This window comes from Knufia obscura (assembly GCF_036327395.1).
Source record: "Knufia obscura strain CCFEE 5817 isolate CBS 148926 chromosome Unknown scaffold_4, whole genome shotgun sequence".
Classification (NCBI taxonomy): Eukaryota; Fungi; Ascomycota; class Eurotiomycetes; order Chaetothyriales; family Trichomeriaceae; genus Knufia; species Knufia obscura.
The window spans coordinates 514,055-540,674 of record NW_027042690.1 but is presented as its reverse complement, the minus strand read 5'-3'; the positions used below and the strand labels follow the sequence as shown (position 1 = coordinate 540,674).

The following is a 26,620-nucleotide window of genomic DNA, read 5'->3' as shown; positions in this document are numbered from 1 at the left end:
CTGAAGGGTATCAGAATGCACATACTGACAATGAAGTGCGCACCACCTCTTGCCTGACCACTATTTCGACGCGTTAGCTTTGGTACCGAGTCTGTCCTCACAACGCTTATGATTCCTGCGAAGACTCCTGCGGAATCCATCTCTCAAGCATTCCCTTCAACAACGCCTTGTTGACAGGCTTACTCAGGTAATCATCCATCCCAGCCGCTTGGCACTTCTCTCGATCGCCCTGGATGGCACTCGCCGTCAACGCGATTACAGGCACAGACTTGACCTTCTCATATCGCTCGTCTGTCCGTAACAGCTTTGTCGCCTCGTAGCCATCGCATATTGGCATTTGGCAATCCATCAAGATCGCCGACGGTGTTTGTGCGTCTAATTCTGGAATCGATGACGGGTCGGACTTCTCAATGGTGGTGGCCGACGGTAGAGAACAAGCGGAGAGATAATCGAGTGCTTCTTGACCGTTCCAGACCGCGTGAGTCTTGTAGCCGAGTTTTCGAACGAGGTTGAGTGCGACTTTCTGGTTGATTGCGTTATCTATTTGGAGTTAGTATTGTAGTTTTGGTGGTCATCTCTCTTACGTACCTTCGACTATCAGGACCAGAGGCTGTGAGTGGGAGGGTGCGCCTTGTTGCTGCTTTTGAGACTGGGGCTGTGGTGTTGATGGCTTGGATTTGGGGGCAGGTCCCGATTGTGAGCTGGGCATCCTTTGCAAGGCGGGGCGGGCGAGAGCCACATCACCGGCTGTAGCATCACGGATCGTAACGCTGCCTGACTTAGACTGTTGTATGTGTGGTCGGTCGGAAGATTTGACTGTTAAGCCCTCGAAGCCCATTTCTTTTGGCAGTGTCAATACTGCCTTGGTGCCTTGTGATAGAGTTGATTCCAGAGTGAGTGCACCACCCATCTTCTGTGCCAGATTGCGCGAGATAGTCAGACCCAGGCCCGTGCCTCCGTGGCGCCGAGCTGTAGAGGCATCACCCTGGACGAATGGCTTGAACAGCATAGCCATCGTCTCCTCATCGATGCCCTCTCCAGTGTCCTGGACAACGATTTGTATTTTCGCGGCGCAATCCTTCGAAACTGATATGTCAATTGAGCCGTCGGACGTGAATTTGATGGCATTTGAGACGAGGTTTGTCAGGATCTGTTTGACCCTACCTGAATCGCCAATCATCTCCAACGATGTGGATTGGTTTGGACGACTACACTTCAGCTCAAGAGCCTTGCTCTTAGCTGTGTGCTTGAATAGCTCTTTAACTTGGGTGACAACTGTCCATGCATCAAAAGCTGTCTTCTCGAACTGAATTTTCCCTGCCTCAATTTTTGACAAGTCGAGGATATCGTTGACGATCGTCAGAAGGTTGTTAGCTGAGACCTGTATATTGTTAATACAGTCTTCTTGTTCACCATCTAATTTGGATTCAGCCAGAATCTCGGCGGTACCAATAATCCCGGCGATTGGCGTGCGTATCTCATGTGACATGTGAGCAAGAAAGGCAGTCTTGAGTCTGCTCTTCTCCATTTCGAGAGATGCCTCGTGGACAAGGCGGGCGTTCTCGTGTTCTAGAGAGACGCGTTCATGTTGTTCGGTAACATCCACGGAGCAGCCCATGACTTTGTTTGCTGTCTCTGGCCCTTCTGGCTCCTCGATGCCATCCGTTATGAGACGAAACTTGTACCATCTTGAGTTTATTTGACCTTCGAAGAGTGCGGTTTCATACTTATCTTCCTGGATATCTTTCAAATGCCGTTTCAATGCCGGTATGCCATGACCCTTCGAGTCGTCGAGTTCTGACACTAGTCGAGTCGTTCTATTGTCTGCAAGCCATGTCATATGGCCTTCCAGCACTTGTAGACGATCGTCAGACAATTCAAAAAGTCCGATCTCATTCATCGACAGCATTTCAATCATTTGCTGTTTTTTCCTCTCTGCTTCACGACGCTCCACCACGAGGGTTTGTATGTCTGTAGACGTGCCGTACCACTTCAATATACGTCCGTTACTGTCGATTAGTGGTTTTGCACGGACAGCATGCCAGATCCATTGGCCATCCTTGCGGCGATATTTTGCTTCTGCAATGAGTTCGGTCTGTGTCTTCTTCGAGGCAGTGAACTTGTCCCAAATTCCCTGCATGTCCGCTTCATCGATTGCAGACGTGAACCCAAGCCCCATGGATTGGGATTCGGTAAGCCCCGTGAATTCGTACCAACTCTTCGAGAAATAATCAACCTCCCCCGTATCGTCGCTCGTCCATAACAAATGGGGCAAACGGTCACAAATTGCACGAAAGTCAGTCAGACTCGCCTTAAAGTCTGAGGTTACCACGTCTTCATATTCACCCAATGTCTGAATCCACGACACCGACCCAAGAAACTCCCCAGTCTGATGATCGTATAGAGGGTCCCCTGAGATTTCTAGCACGATGTCTTTCCCGCCTTCCTTAATACCGTAACGCCGACGTCGAAGCTTCCGTTTCTCACGGTTTAGCCAGATGGAAGGATACTCTGACAGTGGCTCCGGTCTCGTGAAATCCGGCGTCCACACGTCCCAATTACTGAAAAACATCTCAATGTCGTCAATTTCGACTGGTGTCACATTGCGGTCGCCGCCGCGATAACTGGGATAGCAGAAGCTATTATCAGCCGAGAGTAAGAAACCAGCTCTGTCCTCGTTATGGTAGATGGCATCGACGAGTCTTTTGAACCTCGCTTCAAGTTGGCCCTGACTTGTTGCCGTGCTTGGGACCGCCCCCGAATATGAGGCCGCCTTTTCCGGTGATGACGGTCTTATCAGCCGAGAGTCGCCAGAAGAAGTGGATTCGGCCCCTTGTAGAGGAACATGTACATCATGATTCTCCTTTATGTTCTCGAAAGAGAGGGTCCGAAAGTTCTCACCGGAAAGGTCGAAATTGCTGACGAGCAAGCGTGCCGTAACCGTGGATGACAGCTCATGTTTGGGTACTTCCACCTGTAATTTGAGGACCGCAGTGTCTCCCTCGCTCTCATGGTCAAGACCCGGCTGGTCTGCATTGACACTGTCGGTCAGCAGCTTTTGCAGGGCTTCATCCGAGCCATCTTGCCAGTGTATGGGCAAACTGCTGATATGCGCATCGACCAGCGAGTGCGAGGACTGAAACAATTGCTGAGCTGCTCTATTGATGAGAACAATGGTGGACTTCTCAGAAAGAATTAATATAGGCGTCGGTTGAACATCGAATATTGTAGGCCGTAACGACTCGTTGACGGCCGAATCGACCCTGCCCATATTCCACCTGTTGTCGCCAGTCTGTAAGTCAATTTGTCATGTCTCATGGCATTGCGATATGAATGTTGATCGACAACAGGGTGCCGTAAACGTCGAATGATACCTTGTGTGATGGCAATTTTAGGTCTTTCGATTTGCTTCGGGTACCTGGCAGCCAGTGGCGGTTCTAGAATCGAGGCTATCAAACTTTGTTCACCAGCCGTGATGTGGCTTCCAGGTTCCACACTGGAGGCAGGGATCGTCCGGAACAGAACGGATATGCTTTCGAGTTGGCATAGTATAATTAGTCATGAACGGTGAAAGGGTTGTGGTTGTGGTCGAAGCACATGTAGAGTAATATTTGTCTTAAATCGAAAGAGCAATTGCTACTCGAGTGCAGTGGTCCAAAAAAAGCACGAGACTCATTCTCATGGCAGGGGCAGAGCGGTCTCGACCTCGTTAGCGTTCGAGGAAAGAGCCAATAAGGTGTCTGTACAGTACCGGACTGACAACGGCATAACAACCTGACCTCCGATGCATAGATGCGGATAAATATTGCCGAAGCAAAATGCAAGGGTCCCAGGTGCCCTATCGAGCCAAAGCGAGCCTACAGTATGTGCAATTCCCTCCTGCTCCACCTTGTAGCAGTGTAAGCTGTACAGTACAATCGTCCTCATTGCGGCTCAAATAGCATAATACAAGATGTTACCTAAATACAAGGATTCCCCATACTTGCTTCACCAAGCTCCGTCATCATCGACCTTGCAATCAGTCCTCTATTGTGAGTCAATAATGACCACCTCAGCATTCGTCTCTCCCGAACTTTCCACCGTCAAGAGATCACCGACGTTCACGTTTTTGACAAATGCAGCATCCCCTTCACCGAGGACTACATCTTCTCGTCCCGCCAGCTTGACTTTCGACTTCTTGTCCCATTTGTCAGATTCTGTGAGATGGACGTAGACGTTCCGGTTCGACTTCGATTTGACAATATCCTCGCCATCTCCGCCAACTCTGTACTCAAAAGTCTTCTTTGGTTCAATAATGCCAGCTGAAAAGACGAGGTCAGCATGGATGGCGATTGTGCCCTCCTTGGCCGCCTTGGCCTCTTTCTCCTCAGCAGGAGTGGCTGACGGTCCGGCTTTCAGTGGCGTAATGATATTGACGAACTTTTGCTTCTTCTCGGCTTCAGTGAATGTATCGGTGTGGTAGATCGGTGGCAGACCTCGCTTCCACGGCAAGGCCCATATCTGCAGAAAATGCACCCAATCTGATTTGTGCTCATTTTGTTCCGAGTGAGCAATGCCTCGACCGCCAGTGGTGAATTGGACATCGCCGCGCTTCATCCGGAAGAACTTGTCCTTGTCGTTCGATTCTGAGCCTTTCTTTTGCATTGAGTCTCGATGCGTCAATTCTCCGGAAAGGATGTAAGAGAAGATTTCAGCATCGCGATGAGGATGTGTTGGAAAACCTGTGTTTGGCGCGACACGATCTTCGTTTAGGACTCTGAGGGAGCCGAATGATTCATATCGCGGATCGTACCAGGAAGCAAAGCTGAAACTGTGCTTTGTGTCGAGCCAGCCATGATCTGCTGTGCCTCTGGTGTTAGATGGCCTGTATGTGATATTTGCGTGTGAAAGTGTGTTGGCCATTGTGGTTGCTGCGGATTTGAATGCTGATGTTGTTCTCGTCAGGGTAGCGCTGGTCATGTAGTCTTGTTCTTGAGTCGTTATGCTGCTGTTGAGGTTGGTGTAATAGTAGTTATCAAGTAGATACCTAGTTGTTAGAGCTAAGCAGATTGTTGTGACTGTGAGTATGATTGTTCTGAAGAGCGAAATGTGAAGCATTGAAGAGATCGAGAATACTTATACTGTTCTACGGAAAATAGAGCTAGATGCAAGTAGATGTATCATGAAGCTTTTTGTATTGCTACGAGCACCATTCTGAGCTTAGCTAATTGTTGTTAAGCTTGTGGCTGCTGAATTTGTGGAAGAGATGCGGAACAAAGAGAAAGATTTGCAATTGCTGACCTCGAGCTGACCAGAAAATCCACGACACGAGGCGAGTATTATTGGCCCGTCTGACTTTCCATTCCTGGCGCATTCTGCTTCGGGTAAGCGTGATCATGGGTGACGTAATCTGAGCGCCGTCTCGGGTGCCGCTAGAGTATTCATGAGCCTTGCTAGCTTTCTGCAGTCACGACTCAACATCTGACAAAGCGCATAGTCTGGGAGAAGAAGAATCGTGACACTGTACAAGGCACACTGAGAAGCAGACTTCGCACGAACCGAGGAACTGATCAGCGCCAAGGTCTATGCGTTGATGGTCCAGAAGCGACCACTCCCATCACGAGAACCATCACTTGAGCTGAGCTATGACACTATCACCCGAAAGGGACTACAATCGTTAGCAAGGACAGTCTCTCCACCACCAGCAATCAAGAAGCGCAAAGCCGAGGCAAATGAAGTACAGAAATCAGCCACAGCAGCCGTTGAAGCTGGAGAGAAGAATGTGGAGGATCATTTGACCTTCTATTCAGCGCATCTACTCGCAGCACTGCGACCGCAAATTCCTGGTGTCCCACGACTGGATCACCAAGAATGGGTAGAAATGTATAGGCGGAACGCGGGCAGTGGCAAAGGGTGCCACTATGTGATTCACCAACATGATCACCCAATCGCCGGCACGCATTATGACCTGCGTCTACAATGCAACCCCACAAGCTCGATCAGCTTTGCCATTATGTATGGCTTGCCAGGAGATCCAAATAGCAGAAGAGTAAATCGGAATGCAACGGAAACGAGAGTGCACTGTCTTTGGAATCATCTTATTGAAACTGCTTCGCACAGTACTGGCTCGATGTTGATTTGGGATACCGGTGAATTTGAGGTCCTGCCAAATCGTGGTGAGAAGGAGATTGGTGACAGTACAGCTGAAGCGAGCGAGGGCGAACATGACCGAAGCAAAGCCAAACAGACTGAACAGGAAAAACTGCGAACGGCTTTTCAGCGCCGGAAGATTAAGCTGAGAATGCATGGGACGAAGTTGCCGAATGGCTATACCTTGGCTCTGCGGTTGACCAAGGACAATTTCCGCTCCGAGCAGCCTAAGAAGCCTTCGAGACGCAGAAGACGACAAGCGCCAGGAGGACGTCAGGTTCGAGATTCTGGCTCTGATGTACAGGAAAGCACTGCGGAGGAGCGACGGCCCCCCAGAAGAGGTCATTCGTCGTTGTCACGTCTGTCATCCCCGCCAGCTTCACCACGCACTAAGAGTGACGTGACAGATGAAGATGCGCAAGCTGATGCGGCCGCTGCCGTTGCTTCAGATGATGAAGATGAGGCAATTCGAGCAAGTAACGCCTATACTGGAGCGACCAACGACATTGGTTCGGTTCACCAGCGCAAATGGTTCTTGTCGGTTGACCGAGCACAGTCAGGCTTTATCAAGAACACGACAAAGTCAGTATCTGGCTTTGTTGAAACGAACTGGGCCCGCAAACGTGCCGGGGCAGATCTCGCAGAAGGCGTGATCGAGACAGCGACGGGCTTCGACAGATTCGTAGTTGGCGGACGTGAGATTGAACGTTCTGTGGTGACTGGGAGACTTGCGAGTGAGATATTGGCCGATGAGGGTGTGGTTGGCTATGTGCCTCGAGGGCTCTGGAGGGCAATTACTGAATGACCTGATCACAGTCCCCTTGCTTCATCTGACAGACATGCCACTTCCAGGCTTCTCCCACTTCGCCATTGGCGAAGCTTGTCCTCCACCCACCAGCTGCTTGTAGACGCGGTCCCAAATGCCGGGTATCGTGTTCGTCGAAGCTGCGCCCGATGCTGTCTTTGAGTCGACGTAGAAGCTTGTAGGAGTAGATATCGAGGATGGTCTGTTTTTCAGCAATCTGTTCTTCCATTTGAAAGTCAAAGGTCTGAGAATATTCCCTTGAGTAGGCTCAAATTCCGACAACCTTGCCTTGATGGCCCTTTCAAGGCCCCAAGGCTTGAGATACCGTATGTCCAAATCCGCGTCCCCTGGTAAGTTCCTGGCATACTCCATGGCTGCCTTACTTGTTTCCCGTGCTTTCGTAGGCAGGTTTAGGAAGATCCGGGATATCATTGGCTTGGTCATGTAGTTGAACACAACCCCCGGGACGAGTCCACCTAGCCATATCAAGGCCACAATCCAAAGGCTAGTACCGGCCGTCACATGTGCAGGAGCAAACACAAAGGTCACAAGACATGCGCAGAAGACGCATGATCCCTTGCCAATGGCTAAAACGACCTCCCTGAAATTGCCTATGTGATATATCTGCAGCCTCTCCCTATATATCCTCTTCTCCTGCTGACGAGGTTGCTGTCGTGTCAAGACTTCGATGTGTAATCTTTCTCGAGGCGATAGCTTCAGGTTCGGAGTGATCTGAGCCTGCGGAATGGCTCTCATGGGTACAGGTACTCGGCGGCCGGTGTCCAAAGCCGTCTGTTCCTTCTGCTGTGGCACGAGTTCGGTCTCGTTCTTTTGGTCCCGGCCATCATCTCTCTGTATGTTCTGAGCTTGGGCTGGTTTTTGAGGCGTGAGAGCGCCATTGTATGGCCATTGCGGCTGCTTGGAACCACCTTTGGGAGGGTGAGGTCCTTGTCTGTACCGTTGTGGTACTGTGCTGAAGAGTCTGGTAGTCGATCTCTGATGTTGTCTTGCACATGCTTTGAATGCTGAGCGCATCTCCACGACGAGGAAGGTTGGTAGGCTCATAATGGTCAGTATAGGCTTGATTACTCCTCGTAGCACAATTTATCTCTGCTGTCGTCGAGCGTTGTGTACAACATACGAGCCGCCAACGCGCATCTCAGCAAGCTCCCAGAACGATAAATGCAGAAATCCGCGCTTGATCCCGTAGAAGAGCTGCTACCACCTCGAGATCCCAGAATGTCACCACGTGTTGAAGTTCCGAAGTTGAGCCGTCTGCAGTTGATGCGGAAGGAGCCAACAGCGACCCTCCCGCCCACCTACCCTCTCCCGTCGCAAGCGATCTGAAGAGCTGGACTCAACAGATAATCGACTACATCTGCGATGCGGCTATGTCGCATGACAGCAGCGCTTCTGCTGCTCGCTTCACGATGCCTCCTTAGCACTGCATATTCAACACTCTCCGATGACACTTTGAAGAACAAGATACCCAAACCACAGACGGATGACTTCGATATACAAACCGGCCCATTACTGGCGCCAATACTGATACCTCGCGTGCCTGGCACAGAGAACTCTACCAGGGTACTTAACCACTTTGTGCAGTACTTCCGTAATGAACTGCCTGAGTGGACTATCTCCTTCCAGAACTCAACGTCGAAGACACCGACACATGGCAGCAAGGAGGTACCTTTTCGCAACTTCATAGCAACGAGGCACCCACCGTGGGTCGAGACTGGGAACGCTGGCTATCTGACGCTGGTAGCACACTACGACTCGAAGTACCACCCAGATGGCTTCATTGGAGCCACTGATTCCGCGGCACCATGCGCCATGATTATGAGCGCTGTAAGAAGCATAGATTCCGCTCTGACAAGAAAATGGCAGCAAATGCAAGACGAAGGCCTCGACCTGGACTTTGACGAGGAGCACTCGAGAGGCATACAGGTCTTCTTCCTGGACGGGGAGGAAGCGTTCCAGAGCTGGACAGCGACAGACAGTATCTACGGAGCAAGGTCACTGGCAGAAGAATGGGATCAGACGACATATCCAGCTATGAGCACATACAAAACTATGCTCAACTCGATCGAGCTATTTGTGCTACTCGATCTGCTAGGATGCGGAGAAAGTCTCCCAATTCCGAGCTGGATGCAGAACACTCACTGGAGCTACCAGCACATGGCTGAGATGGAGTCAAGACTTCGAGATCTGGACCTGTTCAAAAGTGATCCGAAGCAAATTTGGCTGAAGGAAAAAGACAAGAAGAACGATGGAGTCTTCAATCAGAATATCATGCAGGATGACCATATTCCATTTGTGGCTCGGGGTGTGCCGACGCTGCATCTTATTCCTTCTCGGTTCCCTTCGCAGTGGCATAAGATCGGCGACAACGCAGAGTATCTGGACATCCCTACAGTTGAAGACTGGTCGCTTTTGACGGCGGCCTTTGCGGCAGAGTATCTAGAGCTTGAAGGATATTTCGATGAGCAGCCAATCATCCAAAACGCCCCGGTCAAAGACGAACTGTGAGTTTCACTCTTGCATCTTGCGTTCGCACATAATTAATTGTGTTCAGACCACCTTGAAAGTACCTACAACATTCAAAATTTCCACCATGAACTACATCCAGTCCTCAGGCTCGCAACAGCGGAATTTGTGGCCCTATTTCGGGACTGGCCCAGCGAGCCAGCTGTGGCACAGCCAGACCGTTACGGCCCCCGCTAAGGTATGGCCTGCTTTATGCCGTGTGGAGACACACCAAGCCGAGCACTTCCAAGGCAGCCAGACTAAGAGAATCTCTGCAGCAGCAACACCGGTCGCGCAAGAGTGAGCGTCAAGTGCAGGTCGAGACTGAGAACAGTACGGGGTGCTGTCGACATTGTAGCGCTTTTGGTACAGATGCGCTGCTCCATAAGGACAGGTTTTCTTGACCATTCGAGATGGGAGGCCAAACCCATGCTGCGCAATCTATGTCAGAATGTTGTTGCAAAAGTGCTCATGGTTTGTGGGTGGTAGAAGAGACTGTTAGTGGGCCGCTCAAAAGACAATAGTTGAGGCGATGTTGGGAAGCTCGATTTCAATAGCAATAGTGAAGAGAAATTCCATAGCGCCCGTCCTAAGTAACTGTACAGAGACCTTTGTACACCCACAAGAAAACGTCCGTTCCACGATCATGCCCTCCTCCAAGCCTCTCTCGTCCTCCAAAATATCTCACTTCCCCACGACGAACCCACTACTCCCTCCCTCCCACTCTTACTCCCAAACTTCTCCTCAACCGCCCGTTTCGCCGTCTCCCCCGCCCCCTTAACCTTACTCGCCGCCCTCTCCACCCGTTCCATCGCCTCCCCACTCTCCCGTTCAATCCTCTCCCTCCAAGCTCTATCCTCCGCATCCCGCGCCTCCAGCTCAGCAAGCCACTTATCCCTCTTCTCCAACGCCTTCTTCTGCTCCACCACCTTCTCAAAACTCTTCCTCTTCAGTCTCTCATCCTGATAGAATATACTCCCCGCCACAATCGCGACTAATGTAAATCCCTGCGCATAGATACGCGCGCGAAACATCTTGTTCGTTTGGTGGTGGTCGCCGTGGCGGATGGATTTTGTGGCTTGGTAGAGGGCGTAGCAGGTTGCGAGGCCGCCGAGGGGGATGAGGGGTTCCTGGCGGAGTTTGCGCCATAGTTTTGAGGAGCGGGATTCGTTGAAGAAGTCGGCGTCGCTGTCGAAGGAGGAGGGGATGTCGCCGGTGGAGAGGGGGGCGGGTTCGCGGTCTGCCATGTTGAAAGACTTAGGTAGATTTGCGCTGGACCAGCTTGAGGAATTGTGGTTGTAGCTGCTGTGGTAGAAGGTGCGTGTATGTTATTGGGTCGTGCCTTCCTCTTTCGGTGTCAAATGTGGTGATGTCAATATGCAGTTTCGAAGTTCTGGGTAGGAGCGACCGGCGCTGAGTTGCGTGGAAGGTCTGTTTAGTCGTGAAGCGCAATATCAGTTGCAAGACCCAACGGCAGTGGATGATGCCCTTTGAGAGCCTTCAAGGGTTCTCCAACAGGGCAAGTCATGTCATCGACTTCCTTGCGGCGGGAGCTAAGTAGAGATCGAGGCTTGAGAGCGGAGCCTTGCTCAGACCCGCTTATCGATAAGCTTATTTATTGACAGACCGCCTGTGGAGCCAAAGGCAGCGGAATAACTTTTTGCAAGAGTCGAGGATGCGAGCTTTGGTACCACGCGATGCTGTCAAAATTCGCAAAATAGGCATGCAAGCGGACCGGCCAGCAACTATTTAGTTTGAGAATCCTGTGACAATCACTGCAAGTTTCCCATAATCTGAACCGCTGAACAGAATCTAAGGAACACGCCGTTAGCTCAACAATCTGCAGACCTGAGATCAAGAAACCAGCTGGTGTACAACACAGTTCGCGAGAGTCGTAATACCTGAGTCGTGATAACACAACAATCCCTAAAAGCAGCTGGAAGCACCTCTCGAAGCACATCCGACGCGCCAAGCCTGCAAAGACTGAACCTCAGATCGACTGCTGGTGCTCTCCACGGAGTGCACCTCGTGGGCTGGCCATGGACGGGGAAGTCAGCACAAATGGCGGGCCGCAGACCCCTACCACACCAAAACGAACCTCAACTTTAGCACTTACAGAGTACGCCAGTAATCCAACTCCAGCCAGAACACCTCCTAGTGAGACGGCTGTACCGCTCTACAATATCCCACAGAACTTCATTCTGCCCAATGGCTTTCCAGACTATCTTCGCCTTATCCTCTGCTCCAGGGTCTACGATGTAATTACAGAGACGCCTCTATCTCATGCCGTCAACCTCTCCAACCGCCTCGAAGCCAAGGTCCTCCTCAAACGCGAAGATCTCCTCCCAGTCTTCTCCTTCAAGCTCCGTGGCGCCTACAACAAGATGGCCCACCTAACACAACAAGAGAAATGGAAAGGCGTAATAGCCTGCTCAGCCGGTAATCACGCCCAAGGAGTTGCATACAGCGCCCGCCACCTCAAGATCCCAGCAACAATAGTCATGCCCTCCGGCACCCCAGCAATCAAACACAAGAATGTCTCCCGGCTAGGCGGTAGCGTCGTCCTGCACGGTCAAGACTTCGACTCAGCAAAAGAACACTGCCACCTGCTCGAGAAGCAGCACGGTCTAACGAACATCCCACCCTTCGACGACCCTTACGTGATAGCCGGCCAAGGCACAATAGGCATGGAACTCCTCCGCCAAACCAACCTCCAAAACCTAGACACAATCTTCTGCTGTGTCGGCGGCGGCGGCCTCATAGCCGGCATAGGCATCTACGTTAAGCGGATAGCCCCCCACGTCAAGATAATAGGCGTAGAAGCCAACGACGCAAACGCAATGGTTCAATCCCTCAAAGCCGGCAAACGAGTCCTCCTCAAAGATGTCGGCCTCTTCGCAGACGGCGCAGCAGTAAAAACAGTCGGCGAGGAAACATTCCGAATCTGCCAGGAAGTCGTCGACGACGTCGTAATGGTCACCACCGATGAGATCTGCGCCGCAATCAAAGACACCTTCGAAGACACACGCTCTATCCTCGAGCCGGCCGGCGCATTATCACTCGCAGGCCTAAAGAAATGGGTAGCTGAGAACCCCTCCTCGGATCCAAACAGGGAACTAGTGGCCGTAACAAGCGGCGCAAACATGAACTTCGACCGTCTCCGCTTCGTCGCCGAGCGCGCAACATTCGGTGAGCAGAAAGAGGCGCTCCTCACCGTTACGATACCGGAGAAACCGGGTTCTTTCGCTGCCCTCGTCGAAGCGGTTCTCCCCGCCGCAGTCACGGAGTTCAGCTACAGATACAACACGAACGATCCCAGCAAGGCCCACATCCTAGTTGGTGTGTCCATATCCAACGCCTCATCTCGCAACACAGAGCTCTCGTCTCTCTTTGCCCGTCTCGAACAAGGAGGAATGACGCCGCGTGATGTCTCTGATGACGAACTGGCAAAGACACATATTCGCCATCTCAACGGTGGCCGGTCCTCCGTTAGTGATGAACGAGTCTACATGTTTGAGTTTCCCGAGCGACCAGGCGCACTCTTCGCTTTCCTGCGAACACTCAGACCAGGTCAGAATATCAGTTTGTTCCACTATAGGAATTATGGCGGTGATGTGGGTAGGATATTGGCGGGAATACAGTGTCCGGAGGAGAAGAGGGGCGAGTTACATAGTTTTCTAAGGGAGATTGGGTATCCGTTTACGGAGTGTACGGAGAACGAGACGTATAAGACGTTCTTGCGGGAGTAGATAGCATCGTAAGACGACATGAGGGAGCACCATACCATGATAGAATCCTACATAGAAATCGGTGAAGCACGGCTCAACTGAATGTAAGAATGCATCAAGTACCCTTGATTTTGTTCCGGGGGCATGTCCGCTCTCAAAGCAAAGAATAATGGGGTAGGCACGCTCTTCTCCGCCCTCTAAAATTCGCATTCTCAATCTCGATGATCTCAAACCAGCAAGCAAAAATAAGTCTCACTTTGCGCAAGAGGCGAAAGAAGACAAGAAGATATTACTTCTAGGTCTATAATCCATTAATACTGGCTCGATCGACACAGGTTTACCTGTAGCACTCACCACAAGGAGGATTGAACTCCTGACCTTCTCCGTTTTACATGTGTAAAGGAGACGTGATAGCCACTACACCATGCGACCGTTGATCTGTGCGTCGAAATGAACACAAATTTCGAGAAAATATTGAATGTCAAATATATGTACCTTTTTGCAACTTCCGCCCGAGCATGTGAAAATGAAGCTGTCTTGTAGCGGGGCTCGAACGCTGTTATAAGCAAGCACCTACTATGGGCGGAAAGAGTCTTCATGACTTGTTGAAGCTGCAATAACCAACAATCTAGACGACAACAATTGGATTGTCGTACGAAAAGAAGTCATGAACATTATGAGACGGGTATCCTGCCCTGAAGTCTAACATCCGCTTTTGTCGTCTTTGGCTATCACGCTTTGCGATCGATAATGCATGATTTCTGTCAATCAGCGCCCTCACCAACTTGAGACCATGCCAGCCGTTAGACCTTTACCTTCTACCGTGCCCGCGCGACGCCCTCATGCTCAGAACAATACGGTTTTGATAACAGTAGTACATGATATAAACATAATTAAAATCAAACAAGAATCAGCTCCAGGCTAGATTCGAATACTAGCCGACCCTTGGGACGGAACCTACTACCAACGAGTGGACGAGCTTGCTATGAGACAACGCCGGCGTCGTCATAGCGAGTGACTAGTGGTATCAAGCACTAGAGGTCCACAGAGAGAGCGTCATGTAAAGCGTGTTTCGTGGACATTATTTATGACGGGAGCTGTAGGCTCTTTCGAAACCCGAATGGCTCGCAGGTTGACTTGCTGTACATGAAGGAATGACCGGATGATGCTTCGAGTCAGCGAAGCTTTTCTTCCTGTGAAGTGGACGGGGAGGAGAGGAGGTCGAAGGACGTTTGCTGGTCTTAGAGGTTGACGGTATCGGCTCGAGCATTGATTTGAAGTTGGACGTTGCATCCATGGCTGCCATCACAATGCTTTGACAAGCACTGGCATCGGCATCGAAAGACCTACCCTCGAATGAGCCTGTCTCGAGGTTATGGACCAATGTCTCGCGGACAGAGTTCCTGGTAGCCTCCGACCACTTAATGTTCCATCTATACCCCGTCGAGTCCTCCAGCTGATCGAGTTGATTCTGCCACAAAAGCCTTGTAGCATTCTGTGCAAGAAGGCTTTGGATGAGCAAGGTCCACTTCAATTGCTGGCGTGTGCAACCTTTATGATGCTCCATGTGGTGATTGACCCATGCTGCGACGCTGTACGTGGGGTGTTTACAGATCCAACAACCCCATACTTGCTTGGGGTTCGGGTTAGGCTCGTTGCCTTGACAAGCTGGCGCCGAACTGGCTCCATTCCCCGGCATATTGCAGTCTTTTGCGTGCTCTTCGGTATGGTGCTTCTTGAACCGGGCCAGCCGGCAAGTTCTAAAGTTACAGTAGCTGCTCTCGCCTGGAACGAGGTGCAAGCACAGATACTGGATTGGTCTATCGTGCTCGGCTGTCATATGTGATACGAACTCTTTCTGTGATTGGAAATCTTTCGAACAACGTGGACAAGGTGACCGATAGCAAGGCTTAGGTGGAGGAGGTTGGGTATAGCCAATGAAGTCTTTGTTCGGTACCGCTGGCTCGTGGAGAGACGCTTTTGTCGAAGAATCGAGATCCCTGTTGATACTGCTGCATGGAGTCATTCTCTGAGAAGGCGTTGTGGTTGCCGAATAAGTGAGTAGATGTGCTGTGTTCAAGCTTGGCTGAGCTGGAAGGCTCAAAGACATCTGTGCATCGGAAGAGGAGAAGCCGTTGTGGCGATGATAGGCATTCTGGGGTTCATAAGTAACACTGTCTTCCACAGATGGTATGATGGGCTCGTCAGAGCCTAGAGCAAACCCGAAGTCGAAGCCGGACATACTGGGAGCTTCAAAAGCTGGGGTTGACCTTGGGACAAACTGCGAGTCTAGTTTCCTCGATTCGGTGCCTCGCAATTGCTGGTCGTAGCACATCGCTGGGGGCAATCCGTACAAGTCTATGGCCTTGGAGGGATCGTCGACAATGATGCCGGAGTCCCGCAGAGTGTCTCCAGTAAGTACAGACCAGCGAGGGCCATTAGCGTGCTGAAAAGGACCTGTATACATGTGCGGAGACGTCTGACTCGCTGAAGACACGAGCTGCTATCCACTCACACTGCTCAAGTCCAGGAATTGAATGGCATTGTACAGTGACTGCCATCCGTCATCAGCTTGAAGCTCTTCGCAGATCTGAAAGTATGCCGCTTGCGCTGGTCGGCAGAACAGACGTTGCGCGTCTCTCGGGGACATACCATGCTGCCTGAGGATAGCCAACGACTTAAGTATGCTCGGTGTTTCAGGGACCGCAGGCTCAAAATCAGGTATCGCAGTTCGTGGAATTTCGCGATAGAATAGTTGACGTGTTCGGTCGCCATCGATGCATGGCTGCGAGCTGGTTCTGCCGGCATGATTATTGTATTTCGAGACACTCATTTCCGAGTGTTGGCCCGCAAAACTTCAGAAGGATGCACTTCGATTCAGCGGGGGTATTGCTGGAGCCTGATGAAATGCCCGCTTCATGGATAGGTAGTCGTGCAGCGATAGGGTCTGTACTGGTGGTCACGTTAGGTCGCGTCAGTTTTGGGCTCAGATGGGCGACACTACTGTTGCTGGCTGTAAGTAAGATTGCCGAATGGAAGGTAATGTGGACACCTGACAGAACGGAGAGGTGAAGAAGCAAACCGAGTACAGTGAAGGAGTGGCGTCGATTAGCGGCAGTACGAAGGGAGTATACCAGGCGATATTTGCTGAAGCATATATACAATCTTTGGTTGCAATACCACTTCGTGGTTGAACTGGCAAAGGGAAGGCGCCACCATGTCTTTGATGCCTCGAGCACTGCGGCAGGCCCAGCAATGCAGGAACTATAGTCTACAGAGCCCGATTCAGCAGCGACAGCATGCGTATATGGGTGTTGCAGTGCAGGAAGAGGATAGGATCAGTCAACCCAGATGGCAGAATGTGGTTAAGTGACTAGAGTGTGGATCGCGTCTGAAACCTACTAAACCATTAGCGCTCCGGCTGTGGTTCCCGAGATCACTGACGAACCAGCAGTTTGCATATCGATCATGAAACACGACGGTCGTCATGCGCGCAGCGTCCTGTATGTCTACTGGCTTGTTGCAGCATAGACAGCGAATCCGTTCAGCCGTAATATAGAGAAAGCGTGCAGTTGGGAAAAGGAGTAGGTCCCTAAGGCTGCTGACACGGAACTTGACTGGGAACGAGGAGGAGTGGTGGCCACAACTTGTTGTCGCATGCCTCTATCTAGCACTCACGAAGATAAAATCGAGTAAAGTCCATGTTGTGGTTAGCCCCTATAACATCAGGCAAAGCTGACCATGGTTCACAATTGTCACCGCCATTATCGCCCCTTTATCTGTTTCCGCCGCGACAATCGCCCAGAGACGTATGCTTGTAGGGAGGCTGGCGCCATACTAACCTATACCGCTAGACTTGTGATCCATCTGAAGGCATCTAAGTCTTTATACAACAAGAAAGACCACTAGCTGCTCGAATCACCACAACTAGGACTCCAACACAGAACCGGGCCTGGGGTATGATGGGGGCTACTGACGACTACGTTCAGATCCTGCCCTGCAGTAATATGAAAAAGCAATGACCAATGCCTCTGTGATCGATCACAGCCTTATGACTTCTCGAAGGGCGTGTTCATCTTGAATAAGGGTGTCACTCCTCACGTGCCACTCTCTCACTAAAGACTTCTAAAGATTTGTGCTTGACCGGTCACGACACCAATGTCTATGGCTGCACCAAGCTAAGATGTTAGGCGGAGGCAGTACTTCCGTCGGCACACCGATGCGTAGCCAAGTCTCAGGAAGTTGCCCCAATATGCGGATAACAAGGCATAGTTGATGTTTTTCACAACGATGTGACTCTTCACTATAGGCATCCTGAAGGGTTTGTGGAAACGAAAGACTATCTTGTGTGTACAATAACGAGTTCCTCCTATCATTCGAAGCCTCACTACTAGACGCCGAACTTCATATGAGCGGCAAAGCACCTCGCCTGTAGCATAACTACTACTATAGATGTGCATCTGCCGCACAAGCGACTCCGGCAGCTCCAGGATCTAAAACTGCAGCATTACAAAACCTAGTGTCGTGAATCCTACTTCTCGGTGCCGCCATACCAAGAACATACATTCACGGTGAGCCTCTGAAGAGATCTCACTGGTCATAGCGTGCTGATGAACAGTTTTTGCGTTACATGATCTGAAACAGTTGTCTGTTGCTGACGCCACGGCGCTTACCCGTCGATCTTGGCTGGAAGCAGCCTGCAGCATATATAGTTTGCAGAGCCAAGAGTAGAGTCAGCTTTACATGAGATAAGCAGGATAAGGACACGACCGTGTGGTTGCATGAGCATTCGAAGTCAATGGTTCCGAGGGGGATGCACTTCTGTAGCATTACCCTTGTCATATGGTAGACAAAACCGGGGTCGAGTTAGCAGAGGCGCCATTTCAGTCTGCCACAGAGCAAGAATGTCAACGCAAACTTTCCACCACGTGGCTGCTAGGATTCTGATCTCCTGCATCGACGCTAATCGTTATCGACCTCTTGCCTTGTTGTGGTAGTATCCAAGTTAGTAAGCAATCGTCGACCATCAACCGGGCGGGCACATAAGGACACGAACGAATTCGCTTCTGCGTGTTCTATCTGCAGCATATGCTGAGCCTAAATCGCCTTGATAGAACTGTTGGACGATGAGCAATGGGTGGATGAGGCATCAGATAAAGCTAGTAGTAATATAGAGGCAACTTTTGTTTGAGTGATAGGTTGAATATCCACCTTATCACTGATTTAGTATAATGACTGTGGTAGGCAAATCGTGCCTGGATTTCACAATCTGAGAGATCGAACGAGTGACATGCGGATGCACACTCAAAGCCTTTCTACCAACTGGTTTAATCGAATTGAAAATGACGGTCCCTCCCCTCTCATTACCCGTCGGATCATCTTATTTGATCAGCGCATGTCAGAGGCCCTCGTGTGCGCTCAATATCCAAGCAATGCACTGGCGCCAGGCTCGCTAGATATGTAGATCGTTTCATGGACGTCCTTGAACCCGTTGAAGCGGGTAGCAGAACACTTCGTATATGCACCCATGTTCTCGAAGAACAACCAATCGCCAATGTCCAGTGTACCAGGCAAGTAGCAGTGCTCGGAGATCACATCAATGCCGTCGCACGTAGGTCCCCAGATGCTGTATTCGACCAGCTTGTCCATATCGGCCGCCCCGTAAGAGCGCAAGACCTGAGCAGTCGGGTGTTGATGGTCGAAGATAATATTGCTGAAGTTGCCGTAGACACCATCGTTCAAGTAGAGCATGTAGGACTTCTCGGTCGTGCTGGTGGCGCTGTACTCGCTTCCGTTAGAGTTGGCGGATCGTGGAGTGCTCGGCAAGGAGCTCACGTCGCGACGAGCGATGACGTTGGTCGCAAGCGTGAAGGCATTGGCGGTGTAGTACCGACCTGGCTCGGCGATGACTCGGATATGTGGTGGGAAGTGCTCTTCGACCGCATCACTGAGTTTGGCTGCGAAGACCTCAAAGGTTTCATCTGTGAATCCTCCTCCTACGTCGAGCAGTTTGAGGTCGTAGCCATGAAGGTTAGCTTGATCGAAGACCCATTTCGCGTCGGTGACCGCCTTCGAGAATGCGCTTGGATCGGCAGCGCCGGAGCCGACGTGGAAGGAAACACCAACCACGTTCAACTCGAGATTTCTGGCGAGTCGAAGAAGGTCAGCGGCAGTCTCGAGATCTGCTCCAAATTTGGTGCTGAGCCGGCACAAGCTGGCTGAATCGTCGGTCAGGATGCGAAGGACGATCTCAGCGTTGGGATAGCAACTTTTGATTTTGTGGAGTTCATCGGCATTGTCGAAGGTCATCTGGGAAACGCCGACATTTGCAGCGTGACGGAGGTAGGACTTTGTCTTGCAAGGCTGGGCATAGATAATTCGGCTAGGATCCACGCCAAGACCCAAGACCTGATCGATCTCCGCCTTAGACGCACAATCGAAGCCCGAACCGAGAGCAGCAAGCAAACGAATAACTTCTGTGTCGGGATTGCATTTGACGGCATAGAAGGGCTTGATGCGTGGCAAATTTGTCTTCCATCGCATATGTTGGCGGTAAACCTCTCCTAGATCGGCCACATAGAAAGCATTTTCTTCATCTGGATCACAGGTATCGGTGTTGATGCGAGCAACTTGCTCGAGCAAGACCCCTTTGATTAGTTGGTTGGCTGCAGGACCATTGTCCACATGAATTGATTTTCCATCGCCATGATTGTTGGCAAGAAGATTATTCTTATCGTAATTCTCGATAATTGTGTCTTCTGGGTTGAGTAGAATAGCAGATGGTGCCATAACCATTCGGAAATGGTCAGGGAAAATTGGTTGTGTAAAAGGACGAAAGCGGTGTTAGGGAGGTCTTGTTGACTCTGCTCCTATCAAATGTGGACTTTGCCTCAGTGACTCTTCCCCCAGAGAGGAGGGAAGAACCCGAAGATGAGTCCTATGCGGCAGCTGAACTTGTGGCGGACACTCTGGAGTGTTATTGAACTCGAAACCCGACAAGAGTGCTGTGTCCGTAGGAGAGATCAATTGCAGGAGGTGGCAATGTGTTGAGAATATGCCTATGTTTAAGTGCAGATGCAGTTTGAAATCGCAGTGCGTAGGATGTGGCTGCCGTGATGTGAGCGCCTTTGGATATTCCTCCAAAGGCTGTGCTTTTTCTGGGTGTGATATGCTCGTTTGAGCGATGACTTTGTGGTTGAGGACGACGAGTGTGACAATTGTGCGAACGATGAGCAATTTATTGTAGACGCGATTATCTAGGTTATGTCGGTCAAGTCGTTTGTGTGGGGCGTCGAGCTCAACTTTTTCAGGCTCGAAAATTCGCTGTTGCTGCGCAAAGCGGAGCACGGAGTGCTTTTAGCCGCCTTCTGATTCGTAGTCATCCACAAGTGAGCTACCGCTAATGGTCATCGCCTGGCGCGGCAGCCGGAAACCATGACGCACATGCTGATGGCGAAATTATCAGTGACAGGGCATGCGCAAGGCTATCGATCATCGATGGATGAAATCTTTTCCTTATTGCCCGCGACGTTGAACATGGTGGCAATGCGTGCACCAATTCAATCTCTTGCTCTGAAAACGAAGGTCTCGGTCTGAGGCTCGTCGATATCGTAATCGGTCATAATGTGCGGCAGCTTGATTGTTCCCTTTTCGATTACTCGAAGCTCACTCTTCTGCATGTGCTGGAAGAAAATGTCATCGGCATCGTGACGACGTTTGAAGGCAACGAAAACGAGGACGTTTGAATTGTGGTTTGAAAGTTCTTTGAGGGTCTCGACTAGAAGGACACTGCTGTCTGGATTGTAGATGCAATCCGATACAAGCACCAAATCGAATTTGGCGTTTTCCAGGTCACTCAAACCTGTTCCCCATCCTAGCACTTGCCGCTTCAGAGATGATCCTGAGGCAGGTGCGGCACAGTCAATATTGCTTTGCATGATGTCTTGAGCATCTTCAAGATCAGTAAGAACGATTTCGCTCTTCCTCAATTGAGACAAAGCAATACCGACTATTCCACATCCCGCTCCTACCTCCAACACTCGCAAACGCTTTGCCTTGTCATCGGTCAAAAGCTTACGCAGTAATGGTAGTGAATCATCCTTTGAGGTGTCAAAGCACGAGTTGAGATAGATCAGACAGCCAAGGCTTGCATCCCTACATAAGGTCAGCAAAGAAGATAGTTGACGCACTTACCACAAACCAGATGTGTCTTGCTATACTGTCGCCTGTTTCCTCCCAAATCCTCGCTTGCGACTTACCTTGGAGCTGGATCCGGCGCTCGACTAGCGGTTGAGCCTTCGCTTTCGACTTGATGGTGAATGGCGAGCTCCAAACATCTATGACAGCAGGTACCTCACAGGAAGCATGAGCAGAAATTGTATCGCGCGTTGTCAAGTGTAGTTGAACGAGTCGGCCCGCGAGCTTTGCATTGCATGATAGTGCTACCTTTGCAGCCCTTGAACCGGTTTTCCAGAGCACTTCGGACGAACACAAGATTTCTCCACTCTTTGTGGCATCCACGAGGCGTGCGATTATGGTCAAGTCTTGCGAAAAGAACGAATCACCTAAATCAGTCGTCACTGCAGCGACAGCAGAAATATCAATGGACTTTTTGGAGGCATCTGCAGCTTGAGGTGTTCTCAAGAAACGCAAATAGTGAACCATGATGGGAAGTGGGAAGAGAGGGAGAAAAAGAAAAGCAGAGCGAACAGACGGGAAGGACAAGGCCGCTCACCAAGCTAGTGCTAAATAGGCAGGAACAACCGTGGACCAGCAGATTGAGATTGACGTCACGTGGGTTAACCTTCTCTTCATTTTCGGGGCGTCTCTCATCCGAGTCTTCCATTTCCCCAGATCAGCCATCGCAAATCGAGTCTCGTCGTCGCAAGCATGCATTGTGCTAACCCGAGTTGAATCATGACCATCGCATTGGCTCTCTCGACTTCATAATCTATGGCGCAGAGTGCACAGCACTCGCATGAGTTGTGCTGCTCGATACTATTGCTTCCGACCTTACCGCATGCATCATGAATCCTGAATTGCGCCAAACCCTGAATACCATCTCCAGGAACTTCGAGTCAGCCAACGAAACCGCCCAGGAGAACATCTACACCTTCACTCAACTCGTGATCGATCCATGCTTCAGTGGATTGAAGAATTGCCTTACAGGATGTACAGCACCATGCTTTCCGAAACGAGAAGATCGTTTGCGCCGACGAAGGGCCCGATCGCGTGGACGATCAGACCTTCATTTTGATTTCTACGATGACTGGGAGGACGAGGAAGACGAAACATATGCTGCAGGGTCATGGGGCAACGATGAACTGGACAGCCTATTAGCAGGCCGGGGCTCAGGCTCTCGTCAGCCTGGTCGACAGAGGGGCATGAGCTATGGTACAAAGAACAGGCGGCCAGCCCATGCGCCTAATGAAGAGAACCCTAATATAATCCCGAGTTCCTCTTACCTCGGCTTTCTTGAACGGTTCAAATGGCGACCTGGCGCAAGAGGATTACGCTACAAACCATCAGCCGCAGATTTACAGGAACACCCCGGCGCAATGCCCGGTAGCCTAGGGCGAGATGAGGTCGAGCCTTTGATTGAAGAAAGCGAAGAAGATGAAGCACTAGCAGAGAATATTAAGCGTCACAAGCGTACGCGCAGCGATACTCAAGCCTCAGCGTCAACCACGAACTCTTTGAGTTCAAGAGGCGACCTCATTATGGGTGATGAAGAGGAAGATGCACAACCACTCGATGACGAGTTTGCAGTCATGCTCACACGGCAGAATACGGGCACTTCGCGGCGGCCTGGCACGTCGAGAAAGAGCACCAGAACTGCGTCAAGCAAATCCACGAAGTCGAGGCAGAGCAGTCAGGGTAAGAGATCGAATAGTAGTAAAAGCTTGCAGCCGATATCCCAGTCGCCCGTACTGGACAGCACACAGGTTGAGCCGCCGAGTATGGCTGCGCTGAGAGCAGAAGAAGACCATCTACGGCGGGAGCAAGAGATGGAAATTGCACAGAAACGTGACTTGGCGGCGAGTGTAGCAAGAGAGCGAGGCCTGGAAACTAAAACGACGACGTCTGCAGAAAGTGTAGAAATCAAGACACCTGAAAATGAACCTGAGGAGCGCCCTCAAGAAGAGCAACCCACCGAGCTAGATCCTAGTCGACTGACACCTGTACGAAGCCCTACGAGCGATATTGAACGAAGACTAGGCCATCCATCGCCTGGTTATTCTGCAGATAGTGAGACAGAGCCTTTCCCTTCGTTTCCGACTACGCCAGAACAAGAGCGACCACCTTGAACTTGGAACATACTTCTGAACGAGTCAAGACACACGCTGTATTTTCAAAGCTGCTCTCTTTCACAATGCGCCGTCACCCGTTCTCACAAATTAGGGATTCAGCCCAACAACGGCATGCCGGCAAAAATGGGGCCGACCATTTCGGTCGCGCGACACTCTCCAGTGAACTCAAGGTACTCCTGTAGCCACTATGCTGCATTGCGGACCTGGTAACACGGAAGCGACGCTGCTCTATGCCAACTGTACGAGGGTCATGCTCGACTATGTTACACAGGACTCGATACCATACGTGGCGAGTGCGCCCCAAATGCCCTTCCCTTGAAAGGTAATGGGAACTGCTGAGAGTCGAGTCCGGAGCCAGGGCTATGCAGTCTCAATCTTTCCAAGGGCTGCCAAATGCCCAAGGGGTGCATGACTGGGAGTGGAAGACGGCAAAGGTGTACACCGGCCAGCGTATGTGAGCATGGGCGTCAGTGGCATCTCATGTACAGCAGTGTGACCACGCAGCCCTACATCAAGCCCGCTGCTAGACCTGCTGCAACGACAAATCAAGCGAAGGGCCTGAGGATATGCACGAATGGCCGAGGAGGTCATACTCACCGAGACGGTCTGCCTGCAAGAAATGATGTAACACAGCGAAAAGAAGAGCAAGCAACTATGAGCGTATGCTCGCACGACCTAACGACTGATGATCAGATAGATATAATGCCGATGCTGATATTGAATTACGAACATATGTTGTCACATCGACAATCTACATGGCTGCATACATATATAGATATACCACGTTTGGACCACCCTCAAGGACAGAACCATTAACAAAGCCTCGACCACTTTATTATGACAATCATTTGAGCATAGGTGTAACACAATGTTGCGGCTTCGGACCATCAGAACCCCTTGATTACTTCCCTCGCTCAAAACCCTGACACCAGAGTCATGCCGGCATTGATGGTACAGAGATATCGTCGTTTACACGCGCAGAGACTGATACGACGGATATCGTCTCTTATGCCAAGCACGGAGGACTTCGACATGGCTTTTCCATCCCAAACGCAACCTAGATCTAACCCTCCGAGGCGAAATTGCCTCCCAACTCACGGTGTGGATAATTATGGATTGGGTATCTATGTAGCAATCTTGAACGTCATGTGCCTGCATTGATCGACAATTAGCCTATTTGCTACAACAGCTAATGCTCGCACGCACCCAGCTTAAAGCACGCTCACGATGCTCTGCGATACTGCGGAGAACCCTGTACCTTGTACAAGACGAGCCTGCTTCAGCTGGCTGCGAGGTATATGGCTAATACATACCAGATCACTCCTGGCCGCATCGACCGAGGCATATCAAGAGTCAACACAATGTCCGGAGGGGTCGAGGACCCGCCGATCATGGCCACCATAGACGAATACACTGATACATAATCTAGTACGCACATTCGCTTCTTGTATCAGGGCCCAGAAGTGAAGCACTGCGTCGAAGATGTTGTTCACGCTCGCTCTGCTCGTCGTAACAGCCTCCATGGCTGTTGCGCAAACCTTCACAAACCCCGTCATCTGGGAAGACCTCGCTGATGTGGAAGTCATCCGCGTCGAGGACGCCTTCTACATGACAGCCTCCACAATGCACTACTCGCCCGGTGCCCCGGTCCTCAAGTCGTACGACCTCGCACACTGGCAGTACATTGGCCACTCCGTCCCATCACTCGACTTCGGTATCGGCAACTTCAGCCTTGAGGATAACACCCGCGCCTACGTCAACGGCATCTGGGCATCCTCGCTACAATATCGGGAAAGTACTCAGCTATACTACTGGATCGGGTGCATTCACGGCGTCGACACAACATACGTCTACACCGCTCCCGCAGCCGAAGGGCCCTGGACGCGACACTCCGAGATCGACAAATGCTACTACGATGTCGGGCTGCTCTTCGATGACAAGGACGATGTATACCTAGCCTACGGCAACACGAACATAAGCGTAGCGCAACTCAACAGTGACTTGACGCGCGAACTGAGCTCGCAGCACGTCTTCACCACCCCTGAGGAGATCGAAACCCTAGAAGGCTCCCGCTTCTACGAAATCAACGGCACGTACTACCTGTTCCTGACACGTCCACCAGACAGCCAGTTCATCGTCAGATCCTCTGGTGGGCCATTCGGACCCTACGATCAGATCCGGCCAGTGGCTGACAACGTCACTGCGCCCATCGAAGGGGCCGGCGCTCCCCATCAAGGTGGTCTCCTTCAAACTCAGAATGGCGATTGGCTCTACATGGCCTTCATAGATGCCTACCCAGGCGGTCGGTCACCCGTTCTAGCTCCAATTACATGGTCCCACGACGGCTGGCCAGTTCTCGAAACAGCCCCCGACGGCAGCTGGGCGCGCGAGTACCCATTACCACTTCCCGTCCATCCCCTCGAGCCCTACAACCCCGATAATTTCACTAGCCTGGATCCTGTATGGGAATGGAACCACAACCCGGATCCGACTGGATACTCGACAGGTGACGATGGCCTGATACTACGCACTGTGAGCGTCACGGACGATCTCTATCAGGCACGGAATACACTCGTACATCGCATTCCCGGACCAGACGCAAACGCAACCATTGAGCTTGATATTGCGAATATGGTCAATGGTGATAGAGCAGGGCTGGCTATGCTTCGAGACGAATCGGCATATATAGCCGTCCTCAAAGACGCCGATACCGGTGCGAACAGAATCTTAATGTACGATGGGTTATCGATCTCGCGAGAGGATAACTGGGCGACGAACAGTACTGGTAGTCAGATCGACAGTGTGGAGCTAGAAGGTGATAGAGTCTGGTTGAGAGCATATGCGGACATTAGGACGGCGGACTGCGATACATGTGGGATTGCGAGGTTCTATTATAGTTTTGATGGGACGACGTTCGAGCAACTTGGAAGCACGAAGAAGTTGAGTACCGATTGGCCGTTTTTCATGGGGTATAGGTTTGCGGTGTTTAATTATGCTACGGTTGAGCTTGGTGGCGAAGTGGCTGTGAAGAGTTTTACGCTTGGATGACGGTGTAGCATTTAGTCCTGATGGAGATGTGAGACGCTGCATAACGACTCGAATCAGATGGTGAAAGCTATTGA

General features: G+C 51.0%; 12 protein-coding genes and 1 non-coding gene across 13 annotated transcripts; 5 read left to right on the top strand and 8 right to left on the bottom strand.

The window, feature by feature from the left end:
• Window positions 1–106: 106 nt before the first annotated feature.
• On the bottom strand, window positions 107–3,271 carry PMZ80_004129 (uncharacterized protein; the record flags this gene model as incomplete). The annotated part of the gene is made up of 2 exons (XM_064872555.1): window positions 107–540; window positions 589–3,271. 2 exons carry the CDS (start codon window positions 3,269–3,271, stop codon window positions 107–109), a joined length of 3,117 nt encoding a protein of 1,038 aa, XP_064731213.1.
• A 755-nt stretch (window positions 3,272–4,026) lies between these two features.
• PMZ80_004128 (uncharacterized protein) lies at window positions 4,027–4,902 on the bottom strand (the record flags this gene model as incomplete). The annotated part of the gene is made up of 1 exon (XM_064872554.1): window positions 4,027–4,902. The coding sequence occupies one exon, from the start codon at window positions 4,900–4,902 to the stop codon at window positions 4,027–4,029; it is 876 nt and encodes a 291-aa protein (XP_064731212.1).
• Window positions 4,903–5,572: 670 nt separating this feature from the next.
• Window positions 5,573–6,934, top strand: PMZ80_004127 (uncharacterized protein; the record flags this gene model as incomplete). Its single annotated transcript, XM_064872553.1, has 1 exon — window positions 5,573–6,934. One exon carries the CDS (start codon window positions 5,573–5,575, stop codon window positions 6,932–6,934), a length of 1,362 nt encoding a protein of 453 aa, XP_064731211.1.
• Window positions 6,935–6,955: 21 nt separating this feature from the next.
• Window positions 6,956–7,999, bottom strand: PMZ80_004126 (uncharacterized protein; the record flags this gene model as incomplete). Its single annotated transcript, XM_064872552.1, has 1 exon — window positions 6,956–7,999. One exon carries the CDS (start codon window positions 7,997–7,999, stop codon window positions 6,956–6,958), a length of 1,044 nt encoding a protein of 347 aa, XP_064731210.1.
• Window positions 8,000–8,317: 318 nt separating this feature from the next.
• Window positions 8,318–9,463, top strand: PMZ80_004125 (uncharacterized protein; the record flags this gene model as incomplete). Its single annotated transcript, XM_064872551.1, has 1 exon — window positions 8,318–9,463. The coding sequence occupies one exon, from the start codon at window positions 8,318–8,320 to the stop codon at window positions 9,461–9,463; it is 1,146 nt and encodes a 381-aa protein (XP_064731209.1).
• A 641-nt stretch (window positions 9,464–10,104) lies between these two features.
• RCF1 (Respiratory supercomplex factor 1, mitochondrial) lies at window positions 10,105–10,707 on the bottom strand (the record flags this gene model as incomplete). The annotated part of the gene is made up of 1 exon (XM_064872550.1): window positions 10,105–10,707. One exon carries the CDS (start codon window positions 10,705–10,707, stop codon window positions 10,105–10,107), a length of 603 nt encoding a protein of 200 aa, XP_064731208.1.
• Window positions 10,708–11,499: 792 nt separating this feature from the next.
• Window positions 11,500–13,209, top strand: ILV1 (threonine deaminase; the record flags this gene model as incomplete). The annotated part of the gene is made up of 1 exon (XM_064872549.1): window positions 11,500–13,209. One exon carries the CDS (start codon window positions 11,500–11,502, stop codon window positions 13,207–13,209), a length of 1,710 nt encoding a protein of 569 aa, XP_064731207.1.
• A 329-nt stretch (window positions 13,210–13,538) lies between these two features.
• PMZ80_004122 lies at window positions 13,539–13,620 on the bottom strand. Its single transcript has one exon. It is a non-coding gene; the product is annotated as a tRNA-Val (tRNA).
• A 649-nt stretch (window positions 13,621–14,269) lies between these two features.
• On the bottom strand, window positions 14,270–15,655 carry PMZ80_004121 (uncharacterized protein; the record flags this gene model as incomplete). Its single annotated transcript, XM_064872548.1, has 1 exon — window positions 14,270–15,655. One exon carries the CDS (start codon window positions 15,653–15,655, stop codon window positions 14,270–14,272), a length of 1,386 nt encoding a protein of 461 aa, XP_064731206.1.
• A 2,951-nt stretch (window positions 15,656–18,606) lies between these two features.
• On the bottom strand, window positions 18,607–19,977 carry SPE1 (Ornithine decarboxylase; the record flags this gene model as incomplete). The annotated part of the gene is made up of 1 exon (XM_064872547.1): window positions 18,607–19,977. The coding sequence occupies one exon, from the start codon at window positions 19,975–19,977 to the stop codon at window positions 18,607–18,609; it is 1,371 nt and encodes a 456-aa protein (XP_064731205.1).
• A 770-nt stretch (window positions 19,978–20,747) lies between these two features.
• Window positions 20,748–21,852, bottom strand: PMZ80_004119 (uncharacterized protein; the record flags this gene model as incomplete). The annotated part of the gene is made up of 2 exons (XM_064872546.1): window positions 20,748–21,342; window positions 21,389–21,852. 2 exons carry the CDS (start codon window positions 21,850–21,852, stop codon window positions 20,748–20,750), a joined length of 1,059 nt encoding a protein of 352 aa, XP_064731204.1.
• A 362-nt stretch (window positions 21,853–22,214) lies between these two features.
• PMZ80_004118 (uncharacterized protein) lies at window positions 22,215–23,495 on the top strand (the record flags this gene model as incomplete). Its single annotated transcript, XM_064872545.1, has 1 exon — window positions 22,215–23,495. One exon carries the CDS (start codon window positions 22,215–22,217, stop codon window positions 23,493–23,495), a length of 1,281 nt encoding a protein of 426 aa, XP_064731203.1.
• Window positions 23,496–24,980: 1,485 nt separating this feature from the next.
• On the top strand, window positions 24,981–26,546 carry PMZ80_004117 (uncharacterized protein; the record flags this gene model as incomplete). Its single annotated transcript, XM_064872544.1, has 1 exon — window positions 24,981–26,546. One exon carries the CDS (start codon window positions 24,981–24,983, stop codon window positions 26,544–26,546), a length of 1,566 nt encoding a protein of 521 aa, XP_064731202.1.
• Window positions 26,547–26,620: the final 74 nt, after the last annotated feature.